The sequence below is a fragment of the Fukomys damarensis genome, unplaced genomic scaffold (assembly GCF_012274545.1).
Source record: "Fukomys damarensis isolate Sample0158 unplaced genomic scaffold, DMR_v1.0_HiC HiC_scaffold_18, whole genome shotgun sequence".
Lineage (NCBI taxonomy): Eukaryota > Metazoa > Chordata > Mammalia > Rodentia > Bathyergidae > Fukomys > Fukomys damarensis.
The window spans coordinates 7,954,357-7,969,501 of record NW_022900930.1 but is presented as its reverse complement, the minus strand read 5'-3'; the positions used below and the strand labels follow the sequence as shown (position 1 = coordinate 7,969,501).

General features: G+C 39.8%; 2 protein-coding genes across 4 annotated transcripts in view; one reads left to right on the top strand and one right to left on the bottom strand.

The window, feature by feature from the left end:
• The first annotated feature begins 44 nt into the window (after window positions 1–44).
• Mak16 (MAK16 homolog) lies at window positions 45–10,262 on the top strand. 2 transcript variants are annotated; one of them, XR_004517849.1, is made up of 11 exons: window positions 45–144; window positions 2,145–2,194; window positions 2,290–2,399; window positions 2,504–2,568; window positions 2,753–2,904; window positions 4,472–4,526; window positions 7,134–7,208; window positions 7,888–8,004; window positions 8,513–8,578; window positions 8,710–9,165; window positions 9,294–10,262. XR_004517849.1 is itself a non-coding variant. In XM_010604414.3 (10 exons), exons 1-10 carry the CDS (start codon window positions 130–132, stop codon window positions 8,902–8,904), a joined length of 900 nt encoding a protein of 299 aa, XP_010602716.1. In that variant the 5' UTR covers window positions 45–129; the 3' UTR covers window positions 8,905–10,262. The 2 variants fall into 2 exon arrangements, 1 of the variants encoding a protein (XP_010602716.1); XM_010604414.3 differs by having other exon boundaries at window positions 8,710–10,262.
• The window catches only part of Tti2 (TELO2 interacting protein 2), an 11,539-nt gene continuing 3,339 nt past the window's right edge, over window positions 6,946–15,145 (bottom strand). Inside the window, exons 3-8 of one of the 2 annotated variants that reach the window (XM_019204680.2) lie at window positions 14,892–14,984; window positions 13,219–13,406; window positions 12,998–13,141; window positions 10,535–10,697; window positions 9,427–9,525; window positions 6,946–7,930 (exon numbers count right to left, since the gene is read on the bottom strand). In XM_019204680.2, coding sequence (XP_019060225.1) covers window positions 7,796–7,930; window positions 9,427–9,525; window positions 10,535–10,697; window positions 12,998–13,141; window positions 13,219–13,406; window positions 14,892–14,984 — 822 coding nt within the window. In that variant the 3' untranslated portion in view covers window positions 6,946–7,795. Of the gene's footprint in view, window positions 7,931–9,396; window positions 9,526–10,534; window positions 10,698–12,997; window positions 13,142–13,218; window positions 13,407–14,891; window positions 14,985–15,145 lie in introns of those variants that run through there. The other variant, XM_010604422.3, reaches the window with a different exon arrangement.

Sequence of the window (15,145 nt, the reverse complement as noted above, 5' to 3'; positions counted from 1 at the left end):
CGCGACGCACTCCGAGAGTTTCAGAGTTTCTCGCGAGAGCTGAGGCTCGTCTTTGCGGAAGTGACAGTACGGAAGAAGCGTGGCTGCTTCTTTATCCCGACGGGTGCTGCGTGCTGAGCGGTTGACACCATGCAGTCAGATGATGTGAGTCCCCTCCCGTTGCTCTGACATCCCGGCATGTGCGCAGGGAGTTTCGCCTAGTTTAGGACTTATTCAGAAGCCATATACATACTCAGCCGGCCTATTTATTTGCCTCGTGCAGTTCCAGACGCGAGACGTCCAGAATCGGATTCTGTAAAATGGGTCACACGCGAGTGCAGCCCGGCTCGCTGCCCGAAAGGGTTAAAAGACCAGGACGCTGCCACCGCATCCCAAGGGCTGACTTGCCCAGTCGTCGTTGCCTACTGATAATAGACTTTGTGCCGTGCCGTTGGTTTGGGGATTTGCGAAGGCGGAAAGGCGTCCTGTGTGTGCTGCGTATTTAGGGATCCCTTCGCATCCACGCACGTGTAACTTTTGTCTGCTTTTCCTGTTAGTATTTCTTTGCGTTTGCTCTACTGTCTGCCGAAGTCTTAAACAGCTTCATTCATTGAGCTGTTTGTTAGATTAACAGTTCTTACAATGTACCAACTATTGTAATTACCAGGCATTTGGCTGTTATGCAGCCAAAAAAACAGCTCTCCAGGAACATGCTTGTGAGGGAGACATACAAACCTAAAAGATGAGAATGAGCCAGACGGCAAGGGGCGAGTTAAAAGTACTCCCGGAGGTAGGAACAGTAGAGGCACCAAGGTCTGACGATAGGAGGGAAAGAATATAAAGACACCAATATGCCTTCCACGAGGGAATCCAGGGGATGAGAAATAATGAGTTGTACCTATGCTGCCATGGCAAGATGATTTGTCTTCTAGGAACTGTCTGTTGGACTTTTAATGGGAGGCGACACCCGGAACGCCTTTGTGGAAGTTCTCTTTTGCCTATGTGAAGGGTGGTGAAAGGAGAAAAAAGCATAAAAACAAAAGAGGAGAGGATAGTAATGGTGGAGATGAAAGGAAACGGATGAACTTTAGATGTGTTTTATCTGGTAGTGATTAAGTGAAAAAAATAAATAAGGAGATTGGGGATTTAAACAAACAGTTCAGTGGTTTTATTTACTGAAATGGAGTGCCACATTTATTCTTCAGAGAGCTCCATTATAATATCTTTTAGATATCCGGGTTGAAATGTCAAGTAGGTGGGTAGAGGCATAGAAAAATCTGACGCTTAGGAAAGACTGAACAGATGATGATTTTGGAGTCATCACTCTAGAAATGATATGTAGAACCACCAGCCTGAGCACCCTACGTTTCCAGCTTCACTTCCTCTTACATATTCCTACCGTCCCCCAGTAGACATCTCTTCAAAACCCCTTCACCCTTCTTTGCATGGTTTTTCCTTTAACTGTTGGAAAACTTTTTCTCAGTTGCTCAAAGGCTGTTGCACTCCCCGACTTCTACATGGCCTTTTGCTACTTTGTGATACATTGTTTATATACTTCCCTCCTGAACTAAATTGGTAAAACTGACCTACTGTAGTCTTCCAAAAAATACGTGTTTACCGTGTGTCAAGACTTGGAGATGTCAGTGCTTTACCTGAATTAAGTATATAAAGTGCTGAATGGATAAAGAGCGTGTTTGCTGGTGAAGGGTAGCAATAATCTGCCTTGCCTTCAGTGAGATTAAGTGCTATGTGTGTTAAAATGTAGTCCCATGCATCCTTTAAGTGACCGTTGAACACATGCATAAAGAAAGTTACAAAGTAAATGTAATGTGCTCTCACTTTTGTTAAAAACATACACAGGCATATTACAGTTGGATGTACATATACATAGAAAAATTCTGGAAAATGCAGAATACTAATGAAATTTTGTCTGAGTAGAGAGTATGATTATTTCTAATTTGCATTTAATTTTTTTTTTTTACAAGAATCTGTTCATGACAAGGAGTCAGGCTTTCTTTCAAAGCATTTCTTCCTCTCATTCCTTCAAGATTCCTGTCCTTAGTAAAGTAGGCACTGTCCTAAAGCATTGTCTTTTTTACTTCATACAGCGTCTGTCGGGCCAGGGTGCCAGGGCAACTGAAATGGATTTTTACTTTATCTCACAGGTTATCTGGGATACATTAGGAAACAAACAGTTTTGTTCCTTCAAAATAAGGTGAGTCTAGATTGGCAACTTGGACTAAAATTCTTTTAGTTTGCTCTCTTGTGAACCATTTTATAATGTTGTTTCTTTCCTCCATCCCATCCTAGAACAAAGACTCAAGGCTTTTGCAGAAACGAATATAGCCTGACTGGACTGTGTAATCGGTCGTCTTGTCCACTGGCTAATAGTCAGTATGCCACCATCAAAGAGGAGAAAGGTAACTGCCTGATTTTAAGTTTCATGAGAACTACAAACATCCTTTAAAGAGATGTTCTTTAATCTCTCTAAATAATATTAAGGATATTCTACTTTATGCTTTAGGGCAGTGCTACTTGTACATGAAGGTCATAGAACGAGCGGCTTTTCCTAGGCGTCTCTGGGAACGGGTAAGATAGCCACAAAACTGTGGTGACCACTGATCAAGACCAAAAGTGCTGTGTTTTTCCCTCTTCCTTCCTATCTCTAGATGAACCTTGTGAAGCACCCTCATTTAACCCCTGTACGTGTTGACAGTGACAGCCTAATCAGTCATTTGTCCTTACCCCACAGACTTCTATTTTTGTCTGGTAGGTCCGGCTTAGTAAAAATTATGAAAAAGCACTGGAGCAAATTGATGAAAATCTGATTTACTGGCCTCGCTTCATTCGACACAAATGTAAGCAGAGATTCACCAAGATAACCCAGTACCTAATTCGAATTAGAAAACTTACACTAAAGCGACAGTAAGTATTTGGGACATTCATTTTATTTTTAAATCTATCCACAGAGTATGTCTTAAAGCTGAGATTGTAAATCCTCTAATAAATGGTTTCTGTTAGATTCGACATTATGTAATCTTTTGTGGAAGGCTAAGATGAAGAAACTTCAAAAGTGTGTTCTTTGATTTTTGTCTGACTTTTAAAACAGTAGAGTACACCTTGATTATTCCCCTCCACGCCCAAAAATCTGCTTCAGAAAAGTTTATTTCTGAGGCAATCTTAACATTAGAGATTTGAAAATAATCCAAAAAATGGGAATAAACAGGAATGTAAGAACTTTACCCTGGAGTCACTGAAAGCTAGGTGGTAAGAAATTCACAGAGTAAATAGAATACCTCTGCAGGAATAGTAGAACCTGATTTTCTTTCATTATGACATGCAGAGAAAATGTTAAAAGATATCAGTCTTTGTAGTTCACTGAAGCATTAATCTTAGTACATAGTGAATATCCATACAATTTTCAGAATGTGTAAAATAACCAAAACCATCTTTCTGGGCAGAATTCATCTCCTGAGAACTTTTATGCAGCCCCATACTTACACAGTATGCAGGGAGAGATGCGGTGCCTCCCATATTCCTGGCATGGTACTAATGGCTAGCTCAGATCACTGCACAAGGTCAGGGCCCATCTAGCCCATGTGACATGTTTGGGAGGCATCTTTTAAGCCTTGTGTTTTGTTAGGTTTGAATGATATATTTTAATATCACGTTCTAGTTTTTCATTGTTGGTTTATAGGAAGGTAATAAGCTTTGGGTATTAATTTTATATCCTGCAACTTCGTTGTAATTATTAATTCCAGCAGGAATATTTTTTCATCTCTGAGATTTTTCTACAACCATGTCATGTGTGAATGAAAACTATTTTATTCACAATTTCTATACTTTTTGTCATCTTAACTGCTTTAGCTAGGACATCAGTATGATGTTGAAAAGAAACAATGAGAGTAGAGATTCATGTGCTTTTTCTTGTGTTAGTGAGAGCATCTAGTTTCTTACCATTAAGTTTGGTATTAGCTGGAGATTTTTAGAGAGATTTTAAAAATCAAATTAAGGAAGTTCCCTTTTATATTCACACTTTTTAAAAACACATAGTCACAATGACTTTTCTATTTTCCTGATCTTTCACTCAACAGTTAACAAATCTTTATTGTGCAGTTGCCACTCAAGGAAGTTATTAGATTTTAAGATAAAACATAAGTGTACATTTCAATACATTGAATTAGGCAATGGTCCTCAAGCTATTATATAAAAAGCATGAACAACTAAGATGAAAATAGTTCAAAAAATAAAAAATAGTTCAACCTCATCTAAAAAAATAAATAAATAAAAAATAACCAAAACCACTTACATGAAAATACATGTTAAACTGTGTGACTTTTGGTAGCATTACATTTCTAGAACTCGTAAGTAATATATCTTGTTGTATTGACCTGAGCCCATAGAAGCATTTCCTGTCCTTTTCCGTATCTTTTTAGAGGAGCTCATAGCACATGTACCGACATTTTCTGATAATGTGATTTATTTCTTCTAGGAGGAAACTTGTTCCCTTGAGTAAGAAGGTGGAACGCAGGGAGAAAAGAAGAGAGGTAATTCACTGTTCTGATAATCACAGCTTCTGTGTTTTCCTTGAGAGGACGGTGGAAGCAGGATGAAGGAGAAAGATTTAGTCACCGTCTTCCATCAGTATGATTTCTAGATAATGATTCACTAATGGATAATGGTGTTAGTGCTTATGACATCTGATTTTTCCTATCTTATGACTTTCACTGCAGGTTAAAATAGGATTGCTTTGGGGATATATGTACTGAAGAATAGAGAGCCACAACTTGTCTGAAATTCTTGATGTCTGTTCTGTGTGTCAGAATTCAAAATCTTAATGTTGCCAGTCTTATACATTACATAACCTTCAGCAGAGTTTGAGCATTGTAACCAAACACACTAATATTTCTACACTGAAATTTAACAATGTTCTCATTAGATGGGTTTTTCCTCAGTGTCTTTTTTTTTTGTTTTGTTCCCAGTACCAGGGATCAAACTCAGGACCTTGCACTTGGTAGGCAGACACAACACCAATGAGCTACATCCCCAGCCCTTCAGTGTCTCTTCGGTAGCATTGTCAGTCATGTTTCTTCACTCTGAAACACAATACCCAACACCCACAAGTAAAGGAAGAGACATTTATTTTCACTCATGGCCGGTAAGAGTGTTCAGTCCGTACTCAGCAGGCGCTAATGAGCTGCTCATGGCATGGCATCTAGGAAGCAGAGTTCACGAGGCGCTGGGAGGGAGAAAAGCTCTTCCGGGCCACACCCAATAAGCCATCTCTTCAGAACAGGTCCCACTTCCTGACAGCAAGCCAGCTGTAACCCCTTACAGTTTGCGCACCTTCTGAGGTCCCTGTGCTCACAGGGAGGTTAGGGAGACATCTGGATATAAACCATAACAAGCCTCCCATCTGGTCTGGCCATGTTTGGTTGCTAAATTGCACGTTTGGATCTTGAATTGGCTGGTAAATAATTGGAAACTGATGTGAGATTACATGCTTTTTGAAGTGAACCGGGCCGTTTTGCTACTGAAGGAATTCTGGGGAACCCAAGACCTGGCACATGCCAGGCAAGGGCCTGTCATACCACATCCCAAGCCCCACTTTTAAAATGTCCACAGAATGCATTTTAAAAATTAATTTGTTCCTCCAACACACTATTGAAATGTTGCTTTTAAGTGTATTTAAGTGCTAAATATACCATTAGATAGCCAGCATATCTTTAGTTACTCTCCAATTTATAAATCCACTTTATTTGCCCCAATATTTACATGCTGCAGCAATTTGAATAAAGGAGTGAAGCGACCACTTTCAGTATGTTCACTATTTGCTTTATGGATATAGTCAAGGCATCGGTGTTAGTATACATGAGAAATATTAGTAACACATTTTTAAAGGGAAAAAATATATAAATGTCTTGAATATATATTCTTATACCTCTGGTTCATCCTTGAGGTGTAATCACACTTTAGACAACAGAGTGGAACATCACTGTATCCTTTGTGTGTGTGTGGTGGTGGTAAGGGCCTGGGATTAAACCCAGGGCCTCCTGCATGCTTGTAAGCATTATGCTATTGAGCTACATCCCTGGGTCCCTGTTAAAATGTGTTGGTTTGATTTTTGAGACAGGGTCCACTTTGTAGTTCAGGCTGACCCTGAACTCATTATGTAGCTCAGGCTGGCCTCAAACTCTCGGCAATCCTCCTGCCTCTTGCCTCCTCAGTGCTGAGATTACAGGCATGAGCCACCATGTTAAAAGTTTCGAGACAAGTCTTCCTAAGTTGCCCAGGCGGGTTTCAAACTGGAGGTCTTCCTGAACAGCTGGGATGACAGGTGTGCACCGCCATGCCTAGATCCAGTATAGCCTTTTAACCGAGCCCGAGTCCCCTCATCTCCCAGCCTTGTGGTACATCCGGAACACTGCTTCTCATTCTAACACAGCTTCTATGTGTAATGATATAAAGTGGCCTTAAGACTTGGACTATGAAATTAATGCAAAATCTTAATCTACAGAGGTAAATTTAATTATTTTGGGGTGGGGGTTGTGAGTGGTATAGGCTTGATATCTGCCCGAAGAGATGATTGACAAAAGAGATTTTTTTTATCTTTTTTTCCTATTACATAAAATCTAACAGGGACTTGGAAAATATGCTCTACATTGTTGAAGGTCTCTGTTCATTTTCCTCAGTTTTTACAAAGTTTGGCTTTAGGGTTGGTAGTTTTCTGAGATTCTTAAATGTATGCAGACATGTATGTTTGGTGTATTAAGGGCTTCACTGTAAAACAGAATTGGGACCAAGGGTTTAGCTCAGTGGTGCCGTTGCCTGCCTTGTAAGCAAAAGGTCCCGAGTTCAATCCCCAATCCAAACAAAATTTTTTTTATTTGCTCTTTTTATTGTATTTATTTATATTTAATTACTTTATTTACATTTTTTAAAACACTATTTATAAAATAGAATCTTTCCATTGAAAGGTTCCCAAGAGGATTTGAGAGGGAAATTATGTGGTTGCAGTGGCAAAAACCCCAGTAATAGTATGTAGTGGGACATGATTACATCGTGTTTTTTATTAAAAACTTAGTTTCTCTTACCTCCATGGACTGAGAAATAAGCACCAGTGAAGTACATGGGTTTGTTCTTTTCTTTAACAGGAAAAGGCATTAATAGCTGCTCAGCTGGACAATGCCATTGAGAAGGAGCTGCTGGAGAGACTGAAACAAGACACGGTGAGGAAGCCAGTGGCTGTGGGGTGTGAGCAGTTTTTCAGGGGTAGTAAGCTAGGAAATATTGGGGAATGTGTTCTATTTTTAAAGATGCTAGAAAGGTCACTCTGATTTTATCCTTGAAGTAAAAGAAATTCACATAGGCCTGGCTTTCTCATTTTCGTCAGTGGGAGCACATGAAATGCTTTCATTATCCTTTACTCAGTTTACAGGACACCTTGCCTTGCCCTTATTTCCATTTCTCATTCCAGATTCAGCAGTGCCTGGCCTGTGTGTAAGAACCTTAGGGTCCCTCCCACGTATTACACAATTTTTTTCAGGTTCTTTGAAATAAGTTTTAAAATCTTTTAAAACATCAATGTCATTTACAGATAACATGATTAAAAATAAGTTATTATTTCCTCTTTTCAACAAAACTCCATTTGTCCTGATGCGTGGGGTTCATATACTAAACTTTTAATGACTTGGTTCTGTCTCTCACATAGGCTGTCTATTCTATGTTAACCACTGGTTATGTAAATACCAAAAATGGCCAGCACTAGGCTTGCAAATACTATAGAAATGCTGCTCGTCAAATTAAGTATTCTCATTTAGTCAGCGAGGAGAAAATAATATGGTTGTAGAACAGTGGAAACTGAAGTGTAATCGCGCACACAGTCAAAGCTCTTCTGTTCCTTCTCAGTATGGTGACATCTACAACTTCCCCATTCACGCCTTCGACAAGGCTCTGGAACAACAGGAAGCACAGAGTGACTCTTCAGATGCCGAGGAGGAGGAAGAGGGCGAGGAGGAGGAGGAAGTAAGTTTGTCTGTTTTGGTATGCAATGACTTAGAGACAGAAATCATCTTTAGTCCTCCAGCCAGAATAATTTTCCCACCTTTCTAAACATTAGGAAATTAATTTGGGTTTAGCAGTAGCTTCTTTGTTCTGCAGGCTCAGTCAACAAACTGTTTATAAGTTAACATTTTTAGCCCTACTTTATAGATGCTTTACCTCTTATGTTTGACATCAGGCATGAGAGTTGCCTGTGTCCCTAAAAGTATTTTAAATTCAGAATTAAACTTGAGAATGACTAAATTTTCATTGCCTAATATCTAATATGTAGGTTTTGATTCTGATTACATTACTCACTTAATTATCAAAGAATCGTGCTACAGTCTCAAATGGATCTTCGTTATATAGTTTGTTTGTTTGTTTGTTTTGGTACCGGGCATCCAAGATACTCAGAACCTTGCAAGTGGATCCACTGAGCTAAATCCCCAGCCCTTCATTATGTATTTTAAACCTACTAACTGGTTTATTTTAGGATGTGGGAAAAAGAGAATTTGTGGAAGATGATGAAGCAGATGAAAGTGACCTAAGTGATTTTGAGGTGAGCTCCGGTTTAAAAAGAAAAAAATCTCTTTGGTCTATAGCAAAATAAACTAGAGGGTTTCTAATTACTGAAGAGTTTGGAAAAATCCAGTATTTTTTTTCCTAATTGACCTTTTCGCTGTGTATTAGGATATGGATAAACTGGAGGCCACTGATGATGAAGATCAGGATGAGAAATCATCCAGTGAAGAGGAAGAACAGGCTCTTACTGCAAAGCACAAAGGAAAAACACCCTTGAAAGGAGTTTTGCGCCGAAAACGGGCCTACGTAGAGATAGAGTATGAGCAGGAGACAGAGTCCACAGCCAAGGTCAAAACGACGTGATTGCTTTCTGCGTGTAATCAGGACTGAGTGTGCTCAAGGTTTCTTTCCTTTTATCTTATAAACAACACCTCCCATTTTTTGCTCTTTTGTATATTTCACACAGTATTTGTGTTGTTAATATTTATGCTACTTCACTGGGGCAACAAATGTGGCATGAATGGAGGAAACTCAAGTGGAGGGTATTTTTATAGCCTGTGTGTTGAATTGACAGCTTGAACCCAAGAAGCTTCACAGATGAGTTCCTGAAGCTGGAATGAAATTGTGAGTGTAAATATTTCTAAATTTTAAGCACTGAATTCCTTGGTGTCCTTTTCTTTTTCCTCCTACCCTTTATTTAGAAATGGCAGGATTTCACTTTTTTCTTGTTTACCTTTTCCTATTCCTATTAGGCTGAAAGGAACAAGAGAAGGAAAAAAGAAATGCCAACTTAAAATGTTTAATATCAAAATACCTTTCTCCATCACTCCATTTGTACAGTATGGGACAGAAAGAAGAAACTTTCCTTGGGAAATAATCTCAAACTCCATGGTAGTGTGCACCTTCAGAGTCCTGCTGCACTCGCCTGATGCAGCTCACCACTGTGCTATCTGTACAGCTCAGGACAGTTCTGGCCAGGAGATCCTGAAACATGGAACCAAACAGGCACAAACTTTTTACAGAATTGTGTTTCTCCCTTTTACCTTTATTCTCTGTCTTAGTATTCGAAGGATTAAAAGGATGACACTAGAGGAGAGCTTACAGTCAGAACACATCAGAAATCACACCTAGGGACCAGGGATGTAGCTCAGCTGCACTGCACCTGCTTGGCAAGCATGAGGTCCTGAGTTCGATCCCCAGTACCCCTCCCCAAAAAAGCCATACTATCCCTAAGTATTTTTAAGATATAAATTTCTTTTCATACATTCAATCTGTCAGTTAAAAATCCCTACATAGAGTAAGAAATGAGACAACTAGTTCATTACATTCATATATATGTACACATGGCTCTAATAAGGTATGGTCCAGAGAAGTTGACTTTTGTGGAACCAGTGGAGGAATTCCCTTGTGGACAAATAGGAAATGGAAAAACATCTACCTAAGAGATGGTTCCTTCCTCAAAAATGTTTCCATTTCAGGTATCTGAATTACTCTTAAATCACTACTATTACTCTGTGGTGACTTAAAGCCCATTCCCTTTTTCTTTTTTTTAATTCACAACTTAAATGTTACAAAATCTGACCCTAACGCTTTTGCTTGTTTTCTCTTGTTCTGAGTTTTGAGTAACTAAAGAAAGAGTAAGTGGGTCAGAGGATCAGTCTTAAGTACGACCTTAGCATGTGCAACGCCCTGGGTTTGATCTTGTACACCAAAAAAAAAAGGTAATGATCAAAACTATTGAAGACTAGACAGCACAGAGATTGGGACCTAAAATCCTCCATGTTCATTTCCAGACTTGTGCAGGAAAATGAACAGTAAATTCTAATCAGTCATAGGAATTACCTGAGTATAAGGAGGCCCAAGTGAAACCAGCTGTGGACTGCCTTACATTTTTCCTTGGTTTTTCTTCTGGTACAGGGGATCAAACTCAGGACCTTGTGCTTGCAAGGCAGGCAGCGTCACCACTGAGCTAAATCACTGGCCCATGCCTTACCTTTACCTGTCCTTGAGAGCAGTGGTCCAGGAGGATCAGGCAGTCTGTAGCCTCCTGTAGCAGAGCATTCTTAACAGGCTCAGGTGTAAGGCTCGGGTCCCTTGCCACATCACACATCAGCTTCAGGAGAGCCTTCAGTAAGACCACACGTCTGCAGGAAATTCTGGAATCGGGAAGAAAATTATTTGCTCTAAATTGGGATATTCAAACTTTGAAGAGATTCAAAGGCTGTCTAGTGGAGAACCCTCATTTAATTGAGGGAACTAAAGTCAAAGCTCAATGACGTGAAAGGACTGGTTCTGCAAACAACCAGAGAACAGCCTCCACACCTTACCTCCATCTGCTGTTACCTCTGTAGCAGCCTGCTCGGACAGATGCACACACGTACCCCGGCCTGCTCAAGAACACCCTAACTCCTTCCAGAAACTTGGTTCTCTTCTAAGGAAACAGGCTCCTTACAGAGTAAGGGAGGGAAACGACCTATCGTCATCATGATACTCTACTTTTGCCCAGAGAAAAGGTCCTGGCTAAGGTCCTTTAACTTACCCCTGTTAACTTTGTACTGTCTTCGGAAGTCAGTATTAAAATAAGGGAAATAACGTTGGGTTCTGGGGTTCAGCATCGATTAGAATTTTCAGTGATGTAATTTCAGATCCTAGCTTACTATTAATTAGTTAAGTCCAGCCTATTTCCTTGTGATTATTAACTTTCCTAAAAGTTGAAAAACACATTTCTGGAAGTGGATAGAGATGATGGTTATATGTAACATTTCGACAGTACTTAGTGCCACTGAATTTTATACTTTAAAATGGTAAATTTTATGTTTGTGAAAACAAATATAATTCAATTTGTAATACGAAAAATGCACAATAAACTATTTCTGCACAGAATGACTGGAGGAGAATCTTCATCTGAAAATACTCAGCCTGAGCCAGGGACTTAGCTCAGTGGTGCCCCTGCCTGCCTCGCAAGGTCCTGAGTTTAATCCCTGGTACCAAAAAATAAAAGTATTCAGCCTTTCCCTGTAACGTATGTGCCTCTCAGCTTTCGGCCTGTTACCATTCGTATGTGTTCTCTTAGCCACTTCCCCTGCTCCATCTTCACACAGTTTTCTTTTGGTACCAGGAACTGAACTCTGGTTCTTGAACTTGTGAAGCATGTGGCGGTGTCTGAGCTAAATCCCCAGCCCTTCACGCACAGATTTTTAACCTTTCTACATTTGGAATCTTGGTTACTGCTCTTTAAAGGCTTGGCATAAAATGTTTGATTCAATTTTTCCTTCTATCCTAGTCCATTCTTTTAATATTTGTACACCTAATTTCAGGTTGTTAATATATTTTGGGAGTATAAGATAGATACAGACTTCCATAAACTGCAACTTCTTATAGGTTAGTGGGGGACAGAGACAGTATACAGATGAGATCTGTTACAAATGTGACTAGAGGAGAGATCTCAAAGGGGAAAAGAGACCATGGCATAGGACAGCTGCTATATGTTGTTGGGGCACTAGATTGGGGCAATGGCTGAATTAAACTTTCAGTTATTTCGTGCAAGAAGTTAACTTTCAGTTAATTCATTCTTGTTGCTAACTCCTTTGGGATCCAGTTTGTTCCTGGAACCTCCTGTGGGCCACAGCTGGAATGCCTTCTAAGAACCACGTCCTAGATTAGCATTCTGATAGCTGCTCTGCAAATGTTAAATGTTAAGCTGTGAGGGACTCCCTTCCCATATTTAAGGAACAAGAAGCATGTCTAATGCAACACTTCTTTCTGCCCTCTTAATATTTTCATGAGTTATAAATCTGGCAAATCTTAGGTTTCCCAAATTACTTGACCAGGAATTTTTTTTTTCACCTATGGGATATCAAAAATTACCTGGGTAGGGCTGGGCACAGGGGTGCAAGCCTGTGATCCCAGCAGTCTGAGGCTTGGAAGACTGCCAAGTGTGAGCCTGCACCACTCAGTGAGACCCTCCTTCAAACAGCTGAGAATGTAGCTCTATAAAGGTGGTGGGTTTGATGCCCACTGCTCAAAGTACCTTAGAAGAGGTTATTCAGAACATCAATCTAAGTCATCTGGGATATAGCTGAGTTTAAAAGAAATATGATTTAATTGGAAAGGTAAACATATTTCAACTTTTACTCCCATTTTCTCAGTTCAAAATCTCACAAGTGTGTGAAAATAGAAGGTAGTCTAGCCAGGTGTGGTGGTGCACACCTGTGATTCTAGCACTCAGGCAGAGGTAGGAGGATCGCTGTGAGTTCAAGACCAACCTGGGCTACAAAGTGAGTGCCAGGTCAGTCTCAACTATATAGTGAGACCCTGTCTCAAAAACAAGAAGGTAGTCAAATATGTCACATGATCTTACTGCTCTGCACAGAAGGTACCCCTGGGCAAGTTCTGCAGAGAAAACTGCCTAACTTCTTCCTTTTCGACACACTTGTCTGGATGCTAACTGCTGTACCTGGGCCAAATGTACTGCATGAGAAGTTTTAGGGTTTCCAGTATCTTCAACCTGGCCTCCTCCTCTGGCCCATCATACACCTCCAGGTAACCAAGGATGACTCTCTCTAGCCTCTTCAAGTGCCGGACAGTTAGGATCCCCAACCTAAAGACAAAAGAAAAAAAGTGACACCAAAGAGTGAAAGTTGGGGCGAATGGCAGGCCAGCAGCCCAAGCACTCACCTTCTCACAAAGGCTGGCAGGCTCCTAGCGTAGGTCCTGCGCAAGAGCAGGCGGTGCTCTGGCTCCATGTGGGTCAGGAGCAGCTGCAGCACCTCATCACAGTGTGTGGTGGGTCGGGCTGCATCTCCCTTCCACTGCTGGGCTTTCTCCAAGACAGGGAATAAATCCAGCAGACACAAGAGCACAGCCTAGAAGGAAGGAATGGAAAGATGTATACAGTTCATCCATTTGGACTGACAACACTCCTGATTTCTTAATTTTAGTTTTGGTACTGGGGATTGAACTCGGGACCTTATGCCTGCAAGGCAGGCGCAGTGCCACTGAGCTAAATCCCCGGCCCCACACTCTCAGTTTTTTTTTTTTTAAACTTCATTAACCCTCTGTCCTTAAAGTACATGTTACAGAATTCTAAGATACCAGTAATTAATAACCCTTCCACGCCTAGTGATCCACTTTTGGAATACCCATAACAGCAGAACATGATGAAATGTTTTCAAAATTTTGTTCCCTGAATTTTTCTAAGTAATATATATGCATTTTATGCAAACATTCAAAAACTTTAATCTTCAACATAAGGCTAAGTGCATATTACTTTAAATTTTCAAACTGTTCACATTCTTTGTCTCCCTCTGACAGTCTCAAGTTATTATTTTGTCCTCAGGATAATTCTTTGCTTATTTGTAAACTAGGAAGAATGACACAATGGCAACTTTAGCTCAGATTTTAGGATTTTATGCCTACTGTCACTAAGTCACAAATCTAAGTTACTTGATGCACAGAATTTACATATACTTTTAATAAAAACACTCCTACATAAAATCCAAGATGGTCCAAATTTGTATCAAATTTGACTATATCTGAAGTTTTCAGTGTCAATACCTATACACACAAAAGATGTCACTACTTCTGTTTTTTTGAAGCAAAACATTATTGGTCCATTTTAGATACTATTAACACTCATCATAGGGAATTTTCCTACCTCTAGTTTTAGGTAACTTGCTTTTTCTGTCTCCCAAATATTCCCCTCCCCAGAAATTCCCATTCACCCTTCCTAAGCAAACATTCTCCATAAGGCTTCCTTCCAAAGGCTCCTCAAACCACCCCCAACACCATCTTAAACATGGTTAGTTGCCTAACTGAACCCTTCACACAAATCTAACACAGTCATCACTATGTGGTATTTCGATATGGATATATGTATACGGAATATCCATGTCTACCAATGTCCTTCCAAAGGGTCTCTTAAAGCCAAAACCTCTGTCCAATTCACTTACTCTTGGAACCTATAGTTACTGGCACACATTAGTTAATGTCTGCTGAATAAAAAGAATAAACATTAAAATATCTACATGCAAGATTTCTGAACACATGTTGATATAAGGCAGCACAGAAAAAGATCTAAATTAGTCAAAGAGTATTTTCACATGTACAGCTACCTCCAAATAATATACAATTGATCCATATGAAGACAAAACTCTGGCTTTTCTGTGAAGCTTTAAGAATGCGAATGCCTGCTTGGTCTTGGAGATATTTTAAACTTGGCAACACTTTTTAGTTATCATTCTCAATTTCCAAGAAAAGATAATGTCTCACAACTATTCTCATTATAGAATACCATTTTCTAATCAAATTGTTAGAGAACCCAAATAGTTATGTATAAATCTTACAGTTACCTCAATGAGGTGGTACTCTGGCATGTACAGATGGTTGAAAATGGCGTGATAGAGGACTTGGGCTCTGTTATACTGCAGCAAATCAGCAGCCGGCTGCAATCAGACAAATTATCCACTTAAAGCTTTCCCCAAATTGACAAAATGTTGATAATTTTAAAATTGCATTATAGATAATACGGAGATTTCTGTGTACACACACACACACACACACACACACACACACACACATACACTTTTTTTTTTTTTTTTTTTTT

Bases quoted from the DNA above. Each gene is read 5' to 3' on its own strand.
- Mak16 (XM_010604414.3), top strand. The intron at 2,569-2,752 runs GTAAGATAGCCA...TTTGTCTGGTAG, and splicing joins CTAGGCGTCTCTGGGAACGG to GTCCGGCTTAGTAAAAATTA. The intron at 2,905-4,471 runs GTAAGTATTTGG...TATTTCTTCTAG, and splicing joins AAACTTACACTAAAGCGACA to GAGGAAACTTGTTCCCTTGA.